General features: G+C 40.5%; 1 protein-coding gene across 2 annotated transcripts in view; it reads left to right on the forward strand.

Annotated features, from left to right (window-relative positions):
* Nucleotides 1-22,616, forward strand: part of shmt2 (serine hydroxymethyltransferase 2 (mitochondrial)) — a 38,365-nt gene extending 15,749 nt beyond the window's left edge. The window contains exons 2-12 of one of the 2 annotated variants that reach the window (XM_054784680.1): nucleotides 4,935-5,126; nucleotides 8,570-8,649; nucleotides 8,996-9,196; nucleotides 10,389-10,470; nucleotides 11,329-11,451; nucleotides 15,167-15,306; nucleotides 15,393-15,555; nucleotides 15,627-15,726; nucleotides 18,368-18,523; nucleotides 19,684-19,791; nucleotides 21,452-22,616. In XM_054784680.1, coding sequence (XP_054640655.1) covers nucleotides 4,935-5,126; nucleotides 8,570-8,649; nucleotides 8,996-9,196; nucleotides 10,389-10,470; nucleotides 11,329-11,451; nucleotides 15,167-15,306; nucleotides 15,393-15,555; nucleotides 15,627-15,726; nucleotides 18,368-18,523; nucleotides 19,684-19,791; nucleotides 21,452-21,579 — 1,473 coding nt within the window. In that variant the 3' untranslated portion in view covers nucleotides 21,580-22,616. The remainder of the gene's footprint in view (nucleotides 1-4,934; nucleotides 5,127-8,569; nucleotides 8,650-8,995; nucleotides 9,197-10,388; nucleotides 10,471-11,328; nucleotides 11,452-15,166; nucleotides 15,307-15,392; nucleotides 15,556-15,626; nucleotides 15,727-18,367; nucleotides 18,524-19,683; nucleotides 19,792-21,451) is intronic. The other variant, XM_054784681.1, reaches the window with a different exon arrangement.
* The last annotated feature ends 203 nt before the right edge of the window (nucleotides 22,617-22,819 follow it).

Here is a 22,819-nt window from a genome sequence, read left to right on the forward strand (position 1 = left end):
TTGTCATAATAATAATATATAGATACATATATAGCTTTTACGCACATATTGACCATAACTCGTTTGAAACAATTTAAAATATCATAAAAATGTTTCACTGCGCTGCATTTTGATAAACATACACTGGAGTAGCCTGTCTGCTGTGTCGGCACTTGCAGGTGTCTGACCAGATAAAGTACGCGACTGCCATCTTGTGTTGAAATTCACTTTGTGCCTTATTATCGTGAGACTTGACGACAGCTTGTCACAGGCGAAGCAAGCGTGTGTGATCGCTGACGCTGACGTTGTCATTCGTTTCCTTTTGTCAATGTAGTTTTGATATTGCTGCAAGTTGGATACACCTGTGCTATCATATCCCTGGACTCTCAATTGATACATGTTCCGCTGGTTGTTGAAAAACGTTAAATAAGTTAGTAAATAAGTCCTAAAAAATTGCCATTTGTCATTAAAAAAAAAAATTGCAGATGCATTAGCGGCACAACAGAGCGGCGGCAATCCCATGCGGCCCACCACCACAGCTTCAGAAAATCCTAGGGGAAACACTGTAGAGAGAGAGAGAGAGGAGGAAAACAAACACATGCACATGTCAATATATCCAGGCCAGCGAAATTATCAGCTTCATTTTTATTTATCGTGCGATTAGTTGATTTATTGATTATCGTGACCGGCCTAGTCAAGACTTAATGGCCCATGTGATGTGAGCTCAACTTCCTCCAGAATCCTGACGGAGCTGTGAGGTTGTGGCTGTACCCTGGTTTTCTACCTTCACTGCCACAGGTGACAGGAAGCCAGGGCAGAGAGCAGAGATTCTCCAACATTAGCATGCCAGCTGCCTTTTTCTTCCCGAGCAGGAGGGATGTTGAGTTATGACACTGAAAACTCTCACTGTCCATGTCCTTTTATTTTTCTTTAAACATCTTACAGGCCATTGTTAGTGTAGTGGTTCATAAAGCTGGCTTTGACGCAGCTGGTGACCAGTCCAGGGTATGGGTGGAAATGGCAGAACAACTTGTGATACGATATTATGACAATATTTTGCCCATGATAATCATCTCTGTAATGGGGGACAAACATCAATGGTACATTACGTTTTGTATGTAGCCAGAGAAGGGAGTGCTTGTGCAAATTAAGCGGAAGGTTTGTAGCGGTATAATCACAGTTCTGTATGTACGTACGTACGTACCTTGGTTTTAAGGTTGCAGTTTGGTTCATTTTGGGTACAGTAACGGAACAAAATGCAAAACATAAAACTGCTTTGCGTTTGTGTGAACAGCTTTAATGATTTTTTTAATTGAAACATAAAAATCTGCAAACAGAAAACACTCTTCCCCAGACTGACATGGTCCAACATCGCAGCAGCAGAAGAACTCTGCAGGCCACATCCAGATTAGATAAGCTGGAAATGCTGAATCCGTCCTCTCATGCCCTCTTTGGGTATACTGAGGCTGTAAAAGTCTTTTTGTGAAAGTGCTGATTGTTGCATGATGAACAACCATGCAGATAAGTCATATAATGGAAAACATGCAAGAGTCCAATTCTATTAGGCTACGTACAATATTAGATTTTTACTGAAAGGAGGGAAGTACTGTACATGAAATGTATTGGACAATTCTTAGTATTATACTACGCTATGTATAGAACCAACACGATGGATACCCGCTGTTTTGAATAAGTAATTAGAACAACTTCAAATAAGAATGGAATCACCATTTTGTGCTTTGAATTTTTAGCTTCACTCTATCACAGTTTTTCAAAAATATATTTATAATTCATGCATTTTCCGTGGTTAATTATGGCCTATTAGTCAAAAATGTGCAGATTTTAGCAAATGTTACTGTAGTATTAGCATTTTCAAGCATAAAAATGGCTAAATGAGGAAAAATGTAATATAAGGCTTTCAGAAGACTCATTCAAAGATGCTGTAGCATTCTACAGTGGTCACTAGGTGTCAGTAATTTTACTGTCATGTTGGGTGAGACACATACATGTAATCACCAAACTTGATGGCCGGAACAACAGGCTTATATTGCAGGTTTGAATGATGAAGTGTTGGGACCATCTTTTACAGACACCACCTTTTACAGGGCAAAAGTCCCCCCATCCCAGATTATTTTATTCTAACAGCTGTAAAATCTGAGTCTAGGAGTCTCAAGGAGAGTTTAGAATTCAAGACTGCGCGTGCGTGCGTGCGTGCGTGCGTGCGTGCGTGCGTGCGTGCGTGCGTGCGTGCGTGCGTGCGTGATAGCTATGAGAACAATGTTTGTATTGGCCAAGAAGGCCTTGTGATTGTGCGTCTTGTTTCTGCTCTCAACAAGCCTTCAATGTTTCTTCTTCAAAGCAGAGGGAAAATGTTCCATTCCTAAGAGATGATCATCAACACCTACCGTTTTCTATGCTCCAACTACAAAAATATATAATTACAAATAGGACTCCTACTTGGTGGAAATTCACTTATGACGGTTGGGTCTGGAACCAATTAACCGCGATAAACGTGGGATTGCTGTAGTCCACCAAGTCGGAGCAATTGCAGCAATATAGCAGAATATAAGTGATGGATAAGCAAACAGGCCATGGTGCAAATGCACAGTGAGAGTGCAGTCCAGTGCGGGTCAAGAGGGGGAATCATTCCCAAGTCCATCATTTTGAATGGCCTAGTGTGTGTGTGTGTGTGTGTGTGTGTGTGTGTGTGTGTGTGTACGCCCTAAAACGTTCTTCTGCCTTTCCATGTACAGTAGACGCCCCTACAACGTAAATAATCCGTTCCAAGAACCTTTATGTTATAGGGATTTTTTGTTATATGAAGCGTAAAATACATGTAAATAGCCTAATCCGTTCCAAGATATTCCCAAACTCACACCTTTGGGCCTTCAAAATATTCAAAGTCCACCAAATATGGTGGGAAATATAAGAAAACAGCATAAACATAGTAGAATAACATTCCAATATAAAATAAGTTAAATAAGTTATAATGGTCGATGGGGAACGGCCGTATAACGGCCTGCTTTGTTTCGATCGACAACTTTTCACTTTTTTTCTTCTCACTTACACTTGGTTTAGGGCCCATGACTACGGTAATTTTAACACAAATAAAAGTAAACAAATTAAGAAGAGATTTCAATGCGTGCGAACTAGTTTATGGGCGACTACGATGAGGAACAGAGCAGCATGTCTCTCATAAACACACCGACGGGCTGGATTAGTCAGCCAATGAGATGAGAAAGGGGCGATGCCCCGATCATCAGCCAATGAGAGCATGAAGCGTCAGAATTTGTGGATAACTTCCTGCTTCCTTTCTATCAACAACTTTTCCCTTTTTTCTTATCACTTACACTTGGTTTAGGCCCATAACTACGGTAATTTTAACACAAAGAAAAGTACCGTAAAGCACCGTGTATAAACCGCACTTTTTTTTTCCACTGGTAAGAAGCAAAAAATCGGGGTGCGGTTTATACACGATGACAGGTCTGTGACCAGACGCAGAAATTGACTACAAGTCCATTTTAGAATAGCCGTCTGTGGGTCAGACAGTTGCTTTGACTTTAGCGCCCTCTGCTGTACAGTTGCTGAAAATGCTTGTGTATGCAACTAACTTATCTAACGACTGTCTGTATTTTCACACAGTGAAACGATCTCTATATACACTGAAGCTAACCTAAGCTTCCATTAAAACATTGACCGACTCAGATGACGAGCTCCGTGCAGTATTCGAATATTCATCTAATGAGGAAGACTTCTTTGGCTTCTAGAGAAAAAGAGAAGCAGTGAAAGATAAGATTGAAATTGCTTAGTACCTTTATGCATGTTGATTTGAGATGAAAGAGTTGGCAAGCATTTATGAACTAAACATTTTTTGAGCCTGAAAATGGGGGTGCGGTTAATACACGGTGCTTTACGGTAATGAAATTAAGAAGAGATTTCAATGCATGCAAAGTAGTTTAAGGGCGACTAAGATGAGGAAGGGAGCTCACATACAAACATGGACGAGCTGGATAAGTCAGCCAATGAGATGAGAGCGTAGGCGGTGCCCCGATAATCAGCTAATGAGCGCGTGAAGCCAGAAGGCGTCACCAAGTGTACTCTGTTAGTCTCTCTGTCGCTTGCACGGACTTGACGCTTTACGTTATATGGAATATCTTACGTAATACGATGCGAAAAATGTACAGAAATTTTTTTACGTTCAGTGGAATTTACATAAAAGAAGGGTGCTGCTGCCTTGCAAAGTCCAAACAGGCCATTTTTGTTGCATTGGAGGAGTCGTTGCCTTTGCAGGCTTGTTTTTGTTTTGAAGCCCTTTCCTCTCAAAAGACATGTTTAGGCCAGCAGAGAAGGCATTGCTGGCGCTGACTGCACACCACTGCTCTGACGATGCAGAGTTACAATGCTATCTACTGTACGGAATTGTAACTACAGCGCTACACAAGCCACTCAGATAGCCCTATTATAATGTGTTTGTTAGCGACGGTGACCATATAGCATCAAATCTAAAAAATGAAAACGGGAATGGCATATTTGTAATGTAAACGGTAACTGTCCAAATGTAATCGTGGCAGGCCACCTCAAATGGAAACAATATGGAAAGTCATGACATTGTGAATACGTATCAGAAAATGACATAGAATCCAAATTTTTCTGCAGATTTTGGCTTTCGAAGGCTGTGCTCTTAAACTTTTGATCAGCTGACAAAAAGCATGTTTGAGTTTAATTGCAGCTTTCAAGAAATTGCCTGCTAAACATATTTTGTCTCTTGCTCCCATTTTCAGCTCTACTTAGAACCTTCTGAGATCCAACAGTGCAAAATGCATATTTTTGCAGATTTTCACGCGCTCTTCAGATTTGGATCAGGAGTGTACCTGGATAGACTGTCTGCTGTTCAACCCTGCTTATTTGTAATCTGCTCACTCTTTTCTTTTTATTTTTTCTCTTTTTCCCCACAGCCTCTGTGCCAGCGTGCCCCAGCTCGCCTCTGCATCCGCGGGCAACAGTCCCACGCCGCCAGCCGCCCCGTGGATGAAGACAGACCTTGGACGGGCCAGGAAAGTCTGTCTCAGGACGACCCAGAAATGTGGGATCTGCTGCTGAAGGAGAAGGACAGGCAGTGTCGCGGCTTGGAGCTCATTGCATCTGAGGTAACATTTATCAATGATTGCCAAACAGATCAAAGTTCCCAATGGATGAGATACAAGGACTGCCACTGTTGATAAATACGCTTTTGTGGGTCAGTTTATCTCTGCATACTTTAACTGGTGTTAATCATTTCAAATGTGTTGTGCAAAACACTCACACAGTAGTTAGCTTTGGATCAGTTTCTGTTTTCATTTTAAGGCTGAAATAGGAAGTCTTACTTGAGTGCAGGCAAGGTGTTATGCTGCTTCCTTCCCACCTCCTTGTTACCGGCTTCTTTCTCGGCACAGTAGTTGTTCAGTGAAGTATATCAGCCGCCTCTCTCCACACAAAGCCACACTGCTCTGCCGCAAGATAAGGCTGATATCTTTATTCTGCCTCCTCCCCACTTCACGCCCGCAAGCCTGAGGAGCTCAATGCGTCTCAAGACGGGCTGTCTTTAAAGGCAATCCTGGTGGATTTTTCCACAGGAGTGCACACGCAATGTCCTCTTTGCAACACACATGGCAATCATGCATTCACTAGACACAACAGTAGGCACACCTGCTCAATCCAACAGAACAATAATCATGCTCAGTTTTGATTGACACTATCCGGATCCCACTTGATTACATGCCTGTGTCATCCCATTAGTCCAGACTTACCCATGGCACTGTGACCACTACATAAATGGAACACAATGTCAAACTACACGACAGGGCAATAAATAATCCTCCCTTTTGCAAGTATTATCATTTTAATCTGTTTGAGAGAGCTCCTTGTTTATTTACATGATCATTTATTTTAGTGGTGGAATCTGATTTATGGTGCTGGGTTATACCCAGCTTTCTTGCTAATGTTTTTTCATGTAAAATCAAATATTATTATAGGCCGCGAAAATGCAGCTTTAAGAGAGCAAAAAGTGGGAAAGCAATAGGGAGTAATAATAAATCCTGCTTTGTGTTTATGTCAAATGTGTTTCTCTTTAGTACATTAGACAAACTGCAAATTTAATCCGTCTATTGATGATCCATTTTCTATGCCGCTTGTCCTCATTCGGGTTAGGGGTGATCAGCTGACTTTGGCCGAGCAGCAGCATACGGCATGGACTTGTCACCAGCCAATTGCAGGGTCAAAATTGAATCAAAATTTTCAAATAAAGTATGATCCAAAACTGGACACAGAATTTGCTGAAAAATCCACAGAGAAGGGTAGAGAAGTGGCTTGATATACGCTGATCTGCCTTTAGTTTAACCAATAACAAGTTACAACGGTCAAACGCCAGGCGTTCAGATTTTAAATGAAAATTGAGGTACTAATGGAAATCTTATGTATGTTATATTTAGAAACACAGTCTTGACAAATTACCTGGGGCTTCATTTAGAAAAGGTTGCTGCGCACAAAAAAGGGGCAAAATGTGCTTACGCGTCTTTCACCGCAAACGTTGGTATTTATAGAACAATTCCATGCGGAAAAGGTTGTGCATTACTTTGCATTCTTTCACTCATGCTTGGAACTCATGCCACGTTTTTCCAGACACGGGAACCGGCAACGGCCGATGGTGATACCCTGAAATAAAGCTCATGATCGCATGAAAAACCAAAGTTAAACTATAAAATACAAAAGCACCGCATATACAGTCGTCCCTTGTTTATCGCGGTTAATTTGTTCCAGAATCAACCGTGATAGGTGATTTTCTGCGAAGTAGGATTCAATATTAATAAATGGAGTATTTTTGTAGTTATGGCATAGAAAACCTGTTTACGATCTTCTTAATAGGGTTTGTAACATTACAGCCCTGTAGACATGAAATAACACTCCCATAGTCACCTCTTCATGTGTATTACCCAATATAGGAGATAAAATAAGACATATTAGACATAAATAACATAAGACTCAAACATTAGTAGTTCCTTGTTTTTTTCTGGACAGCGTACTTTCTGCGGTGGCTATTGTCTCATCAATGTATTTTAATAGCGGCTTTAAATGTCTTTACACTTATTACCCAATATAAGAAGAGTAAATACGCCATTTCAAACGGATATAAAACTCCTGTCCGTGTGTGTCAAAGTAAATGTGTTCCCTAGTTAAGCATTGTCCAGCATAAAAATAGCTAAATGAACAAACTAAATGGACTTAAAATACAAACACAAGGCAGAAATCTATAATTGGCCACTGGGCGTTCGGGCCAGACATGATCGCCAGAAAAGGCATTTAGTGCAGGTTTAAATTATGTCACAACAGGCACAATAACAACAACATAATAATCATAAAAATAACCAACTACTGTTGGGTCCATAACCCACAACAAGCTAAAATTCAACTCTAAACCTCCGACGTCACTTCCTGTCCTCTACACTGTCTGTCACTGCCAAGAATAAAAACAATTTGCTTAAATATGCATTTTTTTTTACTAACAATAGGCCGTATTCAACCATGAAACAACGATCATTAATTAATTACTTTGTGGAAAAACTGCGATGGAGTGAGAGAGTACAAAATGCGATGTAGCAAGGGACGACTGAATTTCACAATGTGTAAGCAATCCTCTAATTGCAGATATATTGTATATCTTCAAAGGGTGCAAAATAAATTCTGGAATTATGACGTCATACCAATAAATCCAATGACATTTAAAAATAGCTCCGATAACCTATAATTAAAAAGTAAAAAAACAGTCGATTACCCGTACTTCGCTGTAGGTGGGGATGAGCAAATCAAGCGCTTTTTTTCTCCTATGTGTGACGTGCTGTAAACACATGTTGTAAACAAAAATGGCGTCTATCGTGGGGCACGGCCTCAGAAAACCTCTAGCGCTAGCAAGTTAACGGTCTGCAAATACGCACCGAGAGGAAAAAAAAAAAACATAGCGCCTCAACACACCTCACCTACCAGCCACCTGAAGCAGCAGCAGCCCAAAAGCCCTCAAAGACACCCGTGCCGCCAAAGAAGCTGCCCTAGAGCCAGCCACAAGGGAAGGCCCACCGCCAAAGACACCGCCCTTCGTCGGCCATATTATTTGAGATTTGTTTTTTTTCTTACATGTTTAATACAGTTGCATAGCACTGTGGTTCGGGAAGTACATCTTTTAGTTTAGTAAAGACCAAAAAATATATATTGCATCACAATGTTTTGTTAGATTGAATCGTGTTATGAATTTAAGATATGATTACTTTTATCTTTTTTCAGTAAATTTAGAGATTGGAAGTTTATAACCCTGTGGACTGGTTGTGAATGTGTGGATCTAAGAGCCATTACACAGCCACTACTGAAATGTACCTCAACATAGCATGTACTATCTTGTAAAAGGTCAAACCTGTTGTTGAATCCATACTGCTGGTCCACTGGAGCAGGTACTATGATGATAAGGGAGACTCGTGTGCTGTATCATCCAACACACTTTAATTTGCCACCATTGTCGAGTGCTGTGATTAATTGACATGCTTGCTTGTATGTGCTATCACCTCAGAATTTCTGCAGCCGGGCTGCTCTGGAGGCTCAAGGCTCTTGTCTCAACAACAAATACTCTGAAGGCTACCCAGGGAGAAGGTAAGCCACCTCATTAGCACTGCTGATGTTGTCAGATTCAGGATATTGGACATTCTAAGACATATAGCTTAGAGTCACATCTACTCCTCCTTTTATGTGAGGCATCTTCATTTCTGCATTGGAGACTAAAACCAAACGTGGTTTTCATTTGTGCTTGTGATTGTTTTCCCTTTTTTAATGAAATGAAATAAAAGTACAATCTCAGTGATTGGAGTAGTTTAGCCATCTGTGGCTCTCTCATCTGTAAATCCACTGACAAGGTTTGAAATGAGTAATTTAACATCTAATGGAGATAAAAAAACAAACAGAAAATATTCATAATCCTGTTGCATCTGCCACTTCATAGGTACTATGGTGGAGCAGAAGTGGTGGATCAAATTGAGCTCCTGTGCCAAAAGCGAGCCTTGGATGCTTTTGATTTGGACCCAGAAAAATGGGGTGTCAACGTCCAGCCTTATTCTGGCTCCCCAGCCAACTTTGCAGTCTACACTGCCATGCTCAACCCCCACGACCGCATCATGGGCCTGGACCTTCCTGATGGAGGACAGTCAGTGCTTTTATACAGTTGTGGTCAAAAGTTTACATACACTTATAAAGAACATCATGTCATTGCTCTCTTGAGTTTCTAGTTCATTCTACAACTCTAATTTTTCTCTAATAGAGTGATTGGAAGAGAAACATTCATGAAGTTTGGTTCTTTTATGACTTTATTATGGGTCAACTGAAAATGTGACCACACATACACACACACACACACACACACACACACACACACACACACACATACACATCTTTAACTGCCAACGTGAAATTCACAGCGACGGAGACGAATATCCAACATGAAACTAACTTCACCAATGTGCAGAGTGAACCCTCTTGTATATCAGCCTGTGCCGTAAAGAGAGAGGAGAGAGAAAGACAAACATGCATGCACATGGCACTGTATCGAGGCAAGCAAAATGACCAACTTTGTTTTTTTTTGTTGTTTTTTTTTTTATCCGTTGATTAATCGATTTATTTATTATTGTGACAGACCTAGTAACAATGCAATCAAGGATCTTTAAATATGGGCGCCACATTCATGAGTCCCTTTGCATTGATCTTCTCTGGCGAAGTGGTGGCGTGGAAAGGAAGTAACTTGAGGCGGAGTTGCATAAGCACATTGCTACTCAAGGTGGAATGCATAAACCACAAATTGTGTGACCGTATGCGTACGCCACTTCTTATAAGTCTGAATATTTTTTTCCATACACACATTTTGTGTTTCTAGCATGCGGATACTTTTAGTTGGAATTCCACGTACACTTTTAGAAATGAGGCCCCGGTCAATTCCATGCCCAAGAGGATTAAGGGAGTGCTTGGATAACACTGTTGTTTACTCTAAATATTCACAATTTCGACACTGTGAGATGTACTTGCTTGTGTTGCCAGCTATATTGGACAATCATGGCCGTGTTGACTCATTTTCAGTGGATAGTAAATCTATACTGCTATATAACCTACTGTACTATATATACTGACTACTCGAAAGTATGTCGGAGATGAATTGATATACTGTACTATAGTGTTGTCCCTTGAGAAGATGTTGCTGAGAATGTGAGGGGTGTACTGCAACTGCTAGTCATGTCCTCCTTCATGGCATGCATGTTTCTATTATTGCGACACTTTTCTACATTGTTGCATTAAACTTGTTATGTGCAGCTTTCAACACTCATGTTCTTTTTTTTTTATCTCTTCAGTCTGACCCATGGCTACATGTCAGATGTGAAGAGGATCTCTGCAACCTCCATCTATTTTGAGTCAATGCCCTACAAGCTCAATGTAAGTAGAGAGCCTCAGCGACGCAACACACGCTCTAGATAACTTAACTAACTGAACTCAAGATAAACTTTAATGAAACTCAGTTTAATATGCAACAATTTCCATTGCCAATCTCCTTTTCTTTCCTCTGGTGCTAATTCATGTTGGTGTTAAAATGAGCAGTGCCTCAGATCAGTATCACTTTGAGTCTGGGGGTCATCAAGGTGTGCTGGTGTTGCGTTTGTTGAAAGATGGCCCTGAGAGTCAGCATGATGTATGGGCAGCCGGCACCCCTTCGTGGGGAGAGATAATGGGAAATCGACAGGCCGGCCAGCACCGGAGGCTCTGTCCTCGCAACGGTCAGCTTGATAGAGCGAAGAGGGTAGCCGGCAGTAGATGTGCTCTGCAGACGGGAAGATTGTCAGCTTGTCTAAATAAAGCTTTCCCCCTTCTTTCACTTGTCTTTCTCTCTCACTTTTTCTATCATCGCCGTCTTTTCCCTGCCGCCTTAAACTTGGTCTTATTTGACTCCCATCTAATGTGACTTATTTCAATAAAAGAGCATGAAGTGTCTCCAAAGCCAGCCTCGTATCAGCGCTTGAGTGGGCACCTGAAAGGTTGCATTTTGGGTGCATTACCTCAATTGCACCGAAATATCTTTTGAAATAATTCCGTCCTCTTTCTAAGGTAGTAGCTTGAAATGTAGCGGCGCCGAATGAAAATAATCCCTCTTTGATGTTGTTTGCAAGTGAGCGTCAGATATCTAACTTTTTTTTTTTATTTTTTTTATTGCCTACTTCTGCCCTAAATCTTTCCTGGCACTCTTCTCACTTCTCTCTCTTTCCCCACTCCCTCGCTCTCCTCAATGGGCCCCCTCAGCCTGCGACAGGACTCATCGACTACGACCAGATGGAGATGACGGCCAAGCTGTTCAGGCCCAAGCTCATCATCGCCGGCACCAGCGCCTACGCCCGCCTCATTGACTACGCCCGCATCAAGAAGGTGCGCACACCCTGCCCAACCTTGACCCCTGTCTGTCAACACCCTCTTTGCAACTTCTGTGTCAAAAGTTAGGTCAACTTTCAAATCAAATACGGCAGGTTGAAGTGGGACAATTTGGAGTTTAACACAAATTTTCTGGTAAATTTGCCTCAAAAGTGTGCAGAAGATCAAGACGTCAGCAATCTTGCAGAATTTCATTTAACGTGTTTATTGTCAAGTATTATTGTGCAAGTACCACTTGGTGGTACACTGGTTCAATTTATTGGTACTCAGGAACACCACACAGTAAAAAATAAAAATACAGTGGATCCTTGCACATTTGAAATTCTGCATTTATTTTTACTTTTTTTTTTCTCTCATAAAACTAAAATAAAATTAAAATGAAACTAATGGAATTAATTTATATTTGACAACCCTTCTTATTTATTTGAAAATAGGCATTTTTTTCCCCACATAAAACTTCTCATTCATCATAAGTGGGTAATTTATAAATATGTGATAATTAGGGTAAAATGTACAGTATACATGTACCACTGTTTAAAAAAAAAGCCCACAATTTTAAGGAGGCTTTTTGGAGCTGAATCTGATCTTTTATTGCAAATCAGAGGAGAACATCAAACTAGCAAGAGTTTGAAGAGAGGGAACGAGCCATGTCTCAAAAAATAGACATTTCTGTGGGCGTATCAATTACTCACACTTTTTCGCCTTTCAGTGATGATCCCAGGATATAAACTCCGCAAAAAGCGAGGTTCTGACGTGATACTTAGTGCAATGTTTGAGAACCACTGAGCTAACTCAGCGGTGTCCAAAGTGCGGCCCAATGTCCATTTGTGGCCAGTGACTTGTTGAAGAAAGCTAAAAAAAAAACAAAACAGCAAAAATGGAAAAAAAAATCAGCCATAATTTTACAAGAATAAAGTCAAAATATTAAGAGAAAAAAGTTGTATTCTCATGGGAAACAATTTGCAATTTTACGAGAATACACTTTCAATATGAGGAAAAATAATGTAATTTTAGTAGCTTATAGTTAAAATGTTAAGAAAACAATAGTATAATTTAAAATATATTTTTTAAGTTTGATAATATGGTAAACAAAAATAAAGTAAGTTTTGCAAAATTAGGTTGGGGAAAAGTTATAAAAAGGGAATAATGTCATATCACTAAAAGAACATTTAGGAAGATTATTTAAGAAGAAATATTTGGCAAATTAAAAATAAAAAAACAGCAAAAATTGGGGTAAAAAAGTACTGAAGACTGAAGTTCATACTAATGCGCTTTTTCACCTATTTCACAAAGAATTTTTTTCTGGAAATATTTATATACGGTACATATAACTTCTTAGCATATCTAAAAGTGGCTCTTGCATCCTTTCATTTTTCAGTATGTGGCTCTCGGTGGAAAAAGTTGGAACACCCTTTTTATAAATAAATACAAATCATTTTTACTGCACCTGAAAGGTATATTCTCTTCCGTTACACAACGAACAATGACTGAAATATTTTTAACAAGTAAACACGCACACCACAAGTAGCTGCTAAAGGCCAGTAAGTGACAATATTGAAGTAGATTTGAGGACGTATTCAAGCATTTTAACAACTTAAGAACTACTTGCGCAGGGCAGCTAGTCTGAGTTTATTTTACTTTTGTTTCCTTTATCACTGGTTAGATCCTATTTACACTTCTATGACATTTAAGAATGTTTTAGCTATAACATTCCTGTACACTTGTTCAAGTGTTTAGCATGGGGGCAGTTTTACCCTGGGACAGTTTAATTCTATGCACATGATTTGCTATGGCACAAATGGTGTTGGGTTCCAGTGCCAAATCATTTCCAGGATTCCTCCATGATTCACCTACTCAACTATAGTGGACGATACTCCAAGCAAGCGACATGAAAGCACAAAGTGCACAAGACATCCTGTTATGTGTTGTTACCGCTTGGTCTTTGTTGCACAGCTCCACTTTAGCGAGGTACCCTCAGATGGAGTGTCCCACCATTACAGTGCTGTGTGTATTTATTAAGATCCATAACAGCTCTGCCACTAGACCTGAAGTGCAGCCATATTTCTCCACCACCACGCTCGTGTGCCTCGGTGGAACCATTCACTGTTTTATGGGAGAAAGCGCCAGGCTCCTGGACAGATTTTCAGTAGTATTACCAGCACAGTCTTAGAGGGACATGCACACTCAAACCACCACCACTCCTCCACCAGGCTGGTGATCATCACCCCCTCCTTGTCATCTCCTGCCAGTAATAAATGTGTTCTGATCCACTTAAGATATGAGAGCGGACAGCAGATTTTCATGATAATGCATATTTACTGGAGCACTTTGAAAGATGCGGAGCTCTGATCTCTCGCCAGCAAGTCATTTGCATGCGCGCAAATGGTGCCTCTTTTCCATAAGTGTTGGCAAGAGAAGGCAAAAAAAAAAGTGTTGTCCCGTTGTGTTGTAATATTTGGGGCCCTCAGAAGATGGCTGACGTGCTGAATTGCCAACAGCTTTCTTTTGAAATGCCTTTGTCTTTAAATGAATCTTTAATGAGTTCCAATACAAGTTATACTGTATCCATAATTATGCATCATACTGACAAGTATGTCTAATATTTTGCCCTTAATCCAACTAAAGATGGTAACTAAAATATTAGACATTGCTCTCAGTATGATGCGTAATTATGGATACACCCTAACTGGTTCCAGATCCGACCGGGACAAGTGAATTTTCGCAAAGTAGGATACCTTATTTATAAATGGAATATTTTCATAGAGCATAGAAAACCTGTTTATGACCTTGTAAATAGTTTTTTAACATTATTGGAGCTTCTATACATGAAATAACACGTGTGTTGCTGCAAATATGTTCCAGTGTTAGGGGAGCTAAGTGGGGGGAGGACAGGAAGTGACGCCTGAGCCTGTTGAGATAATTCATACCCGCAATAAAATTGTTCCGGTGATCAATTCTGGTCCTCGTGTGCCTCACCCAACATTACAGTAACATTACAGACACCTAGTGACCGGTGTAGAATACTACTTATCATCACATGATCTTTGAATGCTTCTTCTGAATGCCTTATATTTTTATTTTACTTTATTTAGCCATTTTATGCTTGGAAAGGCTTAATTTAGGCAAAAATTATATGTAAATTTGCTTAAATATGCACATTTTTGACTAATAGACTATATTCAACCATGACACAGCATGAGTTAATATATTTTTGAAGATGGAGTGAAGTTGGTAGCACGACATAGCTGTTTGTCTAATATTTTGCCCCTCATGCAACCAAAGATAGTAACTAAAATATGAGACACAGCTCTCAGTATGATGCATAATTATGGATATTACTCGATAAATAATAAGACTCATCTTTGTCACGCTTTTTTTGTAGGGAAAAAAATTACGTTTTACATTCTTATCAATACATTACTTGATTGCACTACTGGCTGCAACCAACGGAGTCACTGTTAAGTCGATCTCAATGTGTTGCCGTCTAAAGAAGAACATGACATCAGCTATGGGAAGCTGAGCTAAATCCATGCGATGGCACAACCTCTTCGTGCAGCATTATTGCACTCAATTCAACACTGGCATGGTAAAAGGAGTTCAGAGAGATATTGTCCCATTCCATAAAAAATATAAAATTGTCTACATTGATCGTGAACGTACCCCCATGTTGATGTCAAATACAAAACTGAGTAAAATGTGTTGTTGTCCTCAGCTGTGCACGGACATCAAGGCCTACATGTTGGCTGACATGGCTCACATCAGCGGACTGGTGGCAGCCAAAGCCATCCCTTCCCCTTTCGAGCACGCTGACCTCGTCACATCCACCACACACAAATCCCTCAGAGGAGCCAGGTGACATGTTAATGACGACCTACGTGGTGATGTTCTACTGTTAAAAAGACCAGCAGAATGTACATTGATTCTTTTTCTTTGTCCAGAGCTGGTCTCATCTTCTTCCGTAAGGGCGTCCGCTCTGTGGACAAGAAGGGGAAGGAGATAATGTACGACCTGGAGGACAAGATCAACTTCTCAGTTTTCCCCTCCCTGCAGGGTGGACCTCACAACCACGCCATCGCCGGTGTAGCCGTGGCACTCAGACAGGTCAGCAAACCAAATATTTCCTCAACTTGATGCAATGCTTTTTATGCATTTTTTCTTTATCATGTGTGCAGGCTCAGTCTCCCATGTTTAAGGAGTATATTGTCCAAGTTCTAAAGAATTCCAAGGCCATGGCTTCTGCTCTCCTCAGCAAAGGCTACACCCTGGTATCAGGTACTGGAGTTGGATTTAAAACGTAATTCACAAGCAGCTTAGCAGCCAGCAAGAGAAGAAACTGAAAGGATTACAGGATCATACTAATTTCTAAGATACACATATATACATATATATATATATATATATATATATACACACATATATATATATATATATATATATATATATATATATATATATATATATATATATATATATATATATATATATATATATATATATATATATATATATATACTCTGCTCAAAAAAATTAAAGGAACACTTCGAAAACACATCAGATCTAAACTGGGGGAAAAATGATCTTGAATATCTTTCCTGATAATAAGTGGGTGATGTATTAGTAACAAAATGATGCCACATCATTTGATAGAAATGAAAATGATCACCCTATAGAGGGGGGAAATCAAAGACACCCCAAAAATGAAAGTGAAAAAATGATGCAGCAGACTGGTCCATTTAGCTAAAATGTCATTGTAGCAACTCAAAATGATTCTCAGTAGTTTGTGTGGCCCCCACGTGCTTGTACGCATGCCTGACAACGTTGGGGCATGCTCCTAATGAGACTACGGATGGTGTCCTGGGGGATCTCCTTCCAGATCTGGACCAGGGCATCAATGAGCTCCTGGACAGTCTGAGGAGCAACCTGGCGGCGCCGGATGGACCTAAACATAATGTCCCAGAGGTGTTCTATTGGGTTTAGGTCAGGTGAACGTGGGGGCCAGTCAATGGTATCAATTCCTTCATCCTCCAGGAGCTACCTGCATACACTAGCCACATGAGATTGGGCATTGTCGTGGACCAGGAGGAACCCAGGTCCCACTGCACCAGCGTAGGTTCTGACAATGGGTCCAAGGATTTCATCCCGATACCTAATAGCAGTCAGGGTGCCGTTATCTAACCTGTAGAGAGGTCAAACTACTGAGAATCATTTTGAGTTGCTACAATGACATTTTAGCAAAATGGACCAGTCTGCTGCATCATTTTTTCACTTTCATTTTTGGGGTGTCTTTGATTTCCCCCCTCTATAGGGTGATCATTTTCATTTCTATCAAATTATGTGGCATCATTTTGTTACTAATACATCACCCACTTATTATCAGGAAAGATATTCAAGATCATTTTTCCCCCAGTTTAGATCTGATGTGTTCCTTCTGAAGTGTTCCTTTAATTTTTTTGAGCAGTGTATGTATATATATATATATATATATATATACACACATACATACATACATACATACATACATACATACATACATACATACAGTGGTGTGAAAAGGTGGGTTTTTTTTTTCCAAGTTTGTCACACTTAAATGTTTCATATCATCAAACAAATTTTAATATTATTCAATGACAACACAACTGAACACAAAATGAAGATTTTAAATGAAACTTTTTTTATTAAGGGGGAAAAAAAATCCAAACCTACATGGCCCCATGGTGTGGAAAATGTGATTGCCCCCTAAACCTAATAACTGGTTAGGCCACCCTTAGCAGTAAGAACTGCAATCAAGCGTTTGCAATAACTTGCAATGAGTCTCTTACAGCGCTGTGGAGGAATTTTGTCCTCATCATGGCAGAATTGTTATAATTCAGCCACATTGGAGGGTTTTCCAGCGTGAACCGCCTTTTTAAGGTCCATGGCACAGCATCTCAATAGGATTCAAGTCAGGACTTTGACTAGGCCACTCCAAAGTCTTCATTTAGTTTTTCTTCAGCCATTCAGAGGTGGACTTGCTGGTGTGTTTGGATCATTGTCCTGCTGCAGAACCCAAGTTGGTTTCAGCTTGGGATGACAAACAGATGGCCGGACATTCTCCTTCGGGGTTTTTTGGTGAACAGCAGAATTCATGGTTCCATTTATCACAGCAAGTCTTCCAGGTTCTGAAACAGCAAAACAGCCCCAGACTACTACACTACCACCACCATATTTTACTGTTGGTATGATGTTCTTTTTTTAAATGCGGCGTTACTTTTACCCCAGATGTAATGGTAAACACACCTTACAATAAGTTAAACTTCTCTCATATTTTCCCAAAGGTCTTTGGAATCATCAAGATGTTTTCTGGCAAAATTGAGACAAGCCTTAATGTTCTTTTGGTTCAGCAGTGGTTTTGGTCTTGGAACTCTGCCATGCCATTATAGTGGAGTCATGAACACTGACCTTAACTGATGCAAGTGAGGCCTGAGGTTTTTTGTATTTTGTTGTGGGATCTTTTGTGACCTCTTGGATGAGTTGTGGCTGCGCTCTTGGGGTCATTTTGGTAGCCAAACAAACTTTTGCATGATGCATAATTTATAAATAGTAAATTACTATTTATAAATTATTACTATTATTTTTACTATTATGACTATTATTATTACTATTTTGGTGAATTTTAGGTTTTCTGTGGGGAACAAGCTGCTTTTGTAGAAAAACTAATATTTATTTTTTTTTTTTTACCAAAAATCAGCAAATTTGCAGGGCTTTACTGTATTTTTTTTCCTGTCTATGTAAAAGATACCGAAAAACATAAAGCTAAGAGGAACAAACTGGGCTTGTTCCGCATTATTCCAGTCACGTGATGTTTCTGTGGTTTGATCAAACCCCAGGCTGACATGTTTCCTTCATATCAAAACTTTTTAACTGAATGTTTCAGGGGGCACCGAAAACCACCTGGTTCTGGTAGATCTGCGACCCAAAGGCATTGATGGCGCCAGGGCAGAACGGGTGCTGGAACTGGTTTCGATCACCGCCAACAAGAACACCTGCCCTGGGGACAAGAGCGCTCTCACTCCTGGAGGCCTCAGGCTTGGTAAGGGTCACAAGCAAACTGCTTGATTATGCCGCGGCATCAAAGCACCACCGTACACTACATCAGCTCGCCCCTCCCCGTCTAAACCCTCCTGCTAGCTTGACGTTGCAGTCTAATTTCTGATCAACATTTGCAATAGTGACTTGTAATTATTAGATTAGATTCATTTTCTATGCCGCTAAGGGTCGCAGCTGACTTCAGGTGAGAGGCGGGGTACATCCTCGCCAGCCAATCGCAGGGCACATATAGACAATCTTTCACACTCACATTCATACCTATGGACAATTTAGAGTCAGCAATTAACCTAACATGCATGTTTTTGGAATGTGGGAGGAAACCAGAGTACCCGCAGAAAACCCACGGACGCACGGGGAGAACATGCAAACTCCACACAGAGATGCCCAAGCGGAGATTCAAACCCAATATATTTTTTTAAATAAAAAATCCATGAACATTGTCGACACGCCTCCTTAGGAATATTTCACAGGAACCAAATCATTGTGTGAATTTGAAATATTCAAGAAAGTAGTTATTTATTTACTGGGGACCTCTTGCACCTTTATAGCCTCTTCACATATGTGTTTTTTCCCAGTGAAAAAACAAATACATCCTTGCATACGGATATGAGTCAGCTGCACGCCATGAGCAGGGCATGATTAATTAAACGTGTTTAGCTTTTTAATCATCTTCCAGGAAGTTCACAAGCATCTCATTTACACTGCTCCATTTTTTTAGCATAATCTGACGGCTGGATCTTTACCTCCCTATGCAAATGACATACCTTTTCTTTTGTTGACGTTTGATTATCATTTTTATTGTGATTTAAGTGAATCATTTCAAAACTTTCATTAAGATAGACCCTTTCATTCTTCTGTCTAGCAAAGACAATATTGTTCCTACTTTATACAGTAGGTCACAAATAGGTGGTGAGTGTAACGATAATTTAGTCTTGCCGACACTCTAGCATGATGGTCGTAGCATCAGGGTCGGGGCCCACATGAATGCTTCCAGCACTGGGAGAGCTGTGGTTCAGTGAGGGAAATATGAATTCTCAACATGTTCTGCAACATAGTGAAGCAGAGCATTTCCCATAGGGAAACTGGGGATCATGTTTGAGTTTGAGTATATGATGCCATGGCCTTTGTGTTTGTGTGTTCCAGGCGCTCCAGCTCTGACCTCCAGGCAGTTCAAAGAAGCTGATTTTGTTCAAGTGGTAGAGTTTATGGACGAGGGCTTCCAGATTGCCTTGGATGTGAAGAAAAAGACAGGTGAGCAAGGATAAAGGCTCTTGCAAATGACTCGCAAGGTACAGTAAATCTCACTTTTCTTGGCGGTTACCATCGAGGAACCACCAGTGGATGAAAAAAATCCGGAAGTAATTGATACGTTAAGGTATCTTCCATCCGTTCTCTTCTGCTTATCTGGGTCCGGGTCGGGGAGGCAGCAGTCTCAGTAGGGAAGTTCCAGTTCCACCGGAAGGACCCCAAGGCTTTCCCAGACCAGCTGTGAGACATAATTCCTCCAGCGTGTCCTAGGTCTGCCCCAGGGCCTTCTCTTGGCTGGGCATGCCCGGAACACCTCACCAGGGAGGCGTCCGGGAGGCATCTGGACTAGATGCCCAAGCCACCTCAACTGTCTCCTCTCAATGTGAAGGAGCAGCGGCTCTACCACGGCCGCATTACTGCAGACACGGCGCCGATTCGCCTGTCGACCTCAAGTTCCAACCTTTTCTCAATTGTGAACAAAACCCAGAGATACTTCAATGCCTCCACCTGAGGCAAGACCTCATTTCTAACCCGGAGGGCGCAATCTACCCTTTTCCGACTGAGAACCATGGCCTTGGATGTGGAGGCCATGACTCAGTCTCATGCCAGAAGCTTCACACTCAGCTGCAAACCTCCCCAGTACGATGAGGCCATCAGTACCACATCGTCTGCAAATAGCAGAGACGAGATCCTAAGACCCCCCAAACTGGACCCCCTCGACGCCTTGGCTGCGCCGAGACTTTCTGTCAAACTTTCAACCTTGTGGCTTACACAGCGGTGCGGCTAATTTATGGCCATGTTCTAATCTTGTGACATCTCCTTTACTTCAGAAGTACTACTAATTGTTTAAATGCTATGCTGCTCGCAAGTCAGTGAGGAAACGGCGGCTCTTTCTTTGGCAGGAGCCAGTCACGAGCTATAAGGGAACTCACGGGACAGAGGCAGCTGAATGAATCATTGCAGCGCCACGGCTGGTGTTTTTTTCTAAGCTTGTATTGGTACTTGTATATTTCTTAACTACCTTTTGAGTGTTAAGTCGCTTTGTGATGATTTTAGCCTTCTTTGTAAAATCACGCTGTGAGTCAGACTGTTATATTGGGTAAATGGCATCCTGCGATTTCCGATGGGTTGACAAGCTTGTTGTGAGTTTTCTCATAGCTCATGATTGGCTCCTGCCAAATAAAGAGTTACCTGGTCTTCACGGACACGTGCGTGCCACAGTATGCCATTTTATGACGTGGACAAATGTGGCTTATAGTCTGGTGCAACTTATACATGCACAAACTATGTTTTTCTCTCTAAATTTAGTGGTTGCGGCTTAAAAACTTGTTTGTCTTATACACTGGAAATTACGGTATGTTTTATTATTGCTTATAATGTCTACTATATCAGGTAATACAAGTATAAAGGTGACTATAGGGATGTTATTTCATGTCTACAGAGCTTCAATAATATTAAATGTTACCGTTTTAAGGTCAAACAGGTTCTCAATGCTCTAACTACAAAAGTATTGTATTTATTAATATTGAATCCTTTGCGGAAATCACGTTCAGGGCTTGAACCAATTCACCATGATCATCGAGGGACAACCATATACCAGATACACTTTATTAAATCTAAAAAATAAAAATAAAAGCCTTTCACCCTCCTTGTTCCTGTGCAGGAAAACTCCAGGACTTCAAGAACTTCTTGCTGGAGGACCCCGAGACAGTTGCCCGCATTGCCGGGCTGCGCCACCGCGTGGAAGCGTTCGCCAGGCCTTTCCCCATGCCGGGCTTCCACGACCATTAGGGTCATTAGAGAAGCAGATGTCAACAACAATCCATTCTTTAAAAAAATAAATAAAATTAAAAAAACAAGGCCTTTTATGTGAAGGTTAAACAATACAATTTTGCAGATTTTATAGAAGAGAAGAACCTATTTTCTATTATGTTTTTGGTGTTTACATGGACCTGTCATACTCAAACACTGATGAGTGTGATTCATGTAATTTGTCCGCTAATAAGTCTTAATGTTTTTTTAACTAGTGGCAATAATTCTTAGTATTTGAGAGCACAGGTACAGAAGAAGCCGTTAGAAGTGTGACAGTGTCTGCATGAACACCTGGAAATGACACCTAAATGTCGTCAGAGTATTACACTGTCATGCAGTGGTAGGGAAGCTCCAGCCTATTTACATACAGCCATTTATATGATGTACAAGAGCATTTGATTCGGGCCAAACCTCAGCGACTCTAATAAAAAAAAGCCCCCAAAACCAGTTGGGGCCACAAATGCTCGTGATCTATAATATTAAACATGGTTTTTCATAAATGTTGTATGGCCCTTGTAAAGAAAAAGGCTCGGTATTACTGGAATGAAGCCAAATTTGACATTCAGTGTAGCTAAACAACATGCTATTTTTAGTAAACCAAAAAAACACACTCATAAATTTCCCAGTTTACACAATTTAAACAAAAGCATTTCCTTACTTTTTCTTTGTAACTCTGGGTATACTCTTGCTTTGAGGATGACTTCAAGGTGGTGCTTTACAACGTGATTTCTTTTTTTCCAAAAGTACTTTTACTATGTAGTTGACGGGTGACCATAATCACTGCATCAGTGAGCAATTCAGGTTTCTCTGTATTAATCTATGGTAGGACCAATGTTTCTGCCATTCTTTGCAAAGCATCTCCAAGCCGCCTAATTACAGTATGTCAAACTATAATAGCGTACATGTTGGCAAATACACCAGTGTCTGCTGTCGTCTCTTGTCTCTGATATTGTCTAAAGTGACTTAACATCATTTGAATTACTTTTCAAAGAGTATAAATAAAGTCATACAAAATACACACGTGTTGCGTCATGGTATAATGCAATATTGATATATAAACATGGTGAATGTTGATCTTAGTGTATATATTCTGCTTATTTTATTGTTTTATTTTATTGGTCATTGTTGGGGCTACTTGTATTTTTTTATTTTTAAAATTGTATGAGCCCCTCTATTAAGTAAGGTGTATATAATAGGTTTGAGTGTGTGTGTGTGTGAG

The sequence above is a fragment of the Dunckerocampus dactyliophorus genome, chromosome 8 (assembly GCF_027744805.1).
Source record: "Dunckerocampus dactyliophorus isolate RoL2022-P2 chromosome 8, RoL_Ddac_1.1, whole genome shotgun sequence".
Taxonomy (NCBI): Eukaryota; Metazoa; Chordata; class Actinopteri; order Syngnathiformes; family Syngnathidae; genus Dunckerocampus; species Dunckerocampus dactyliophorus.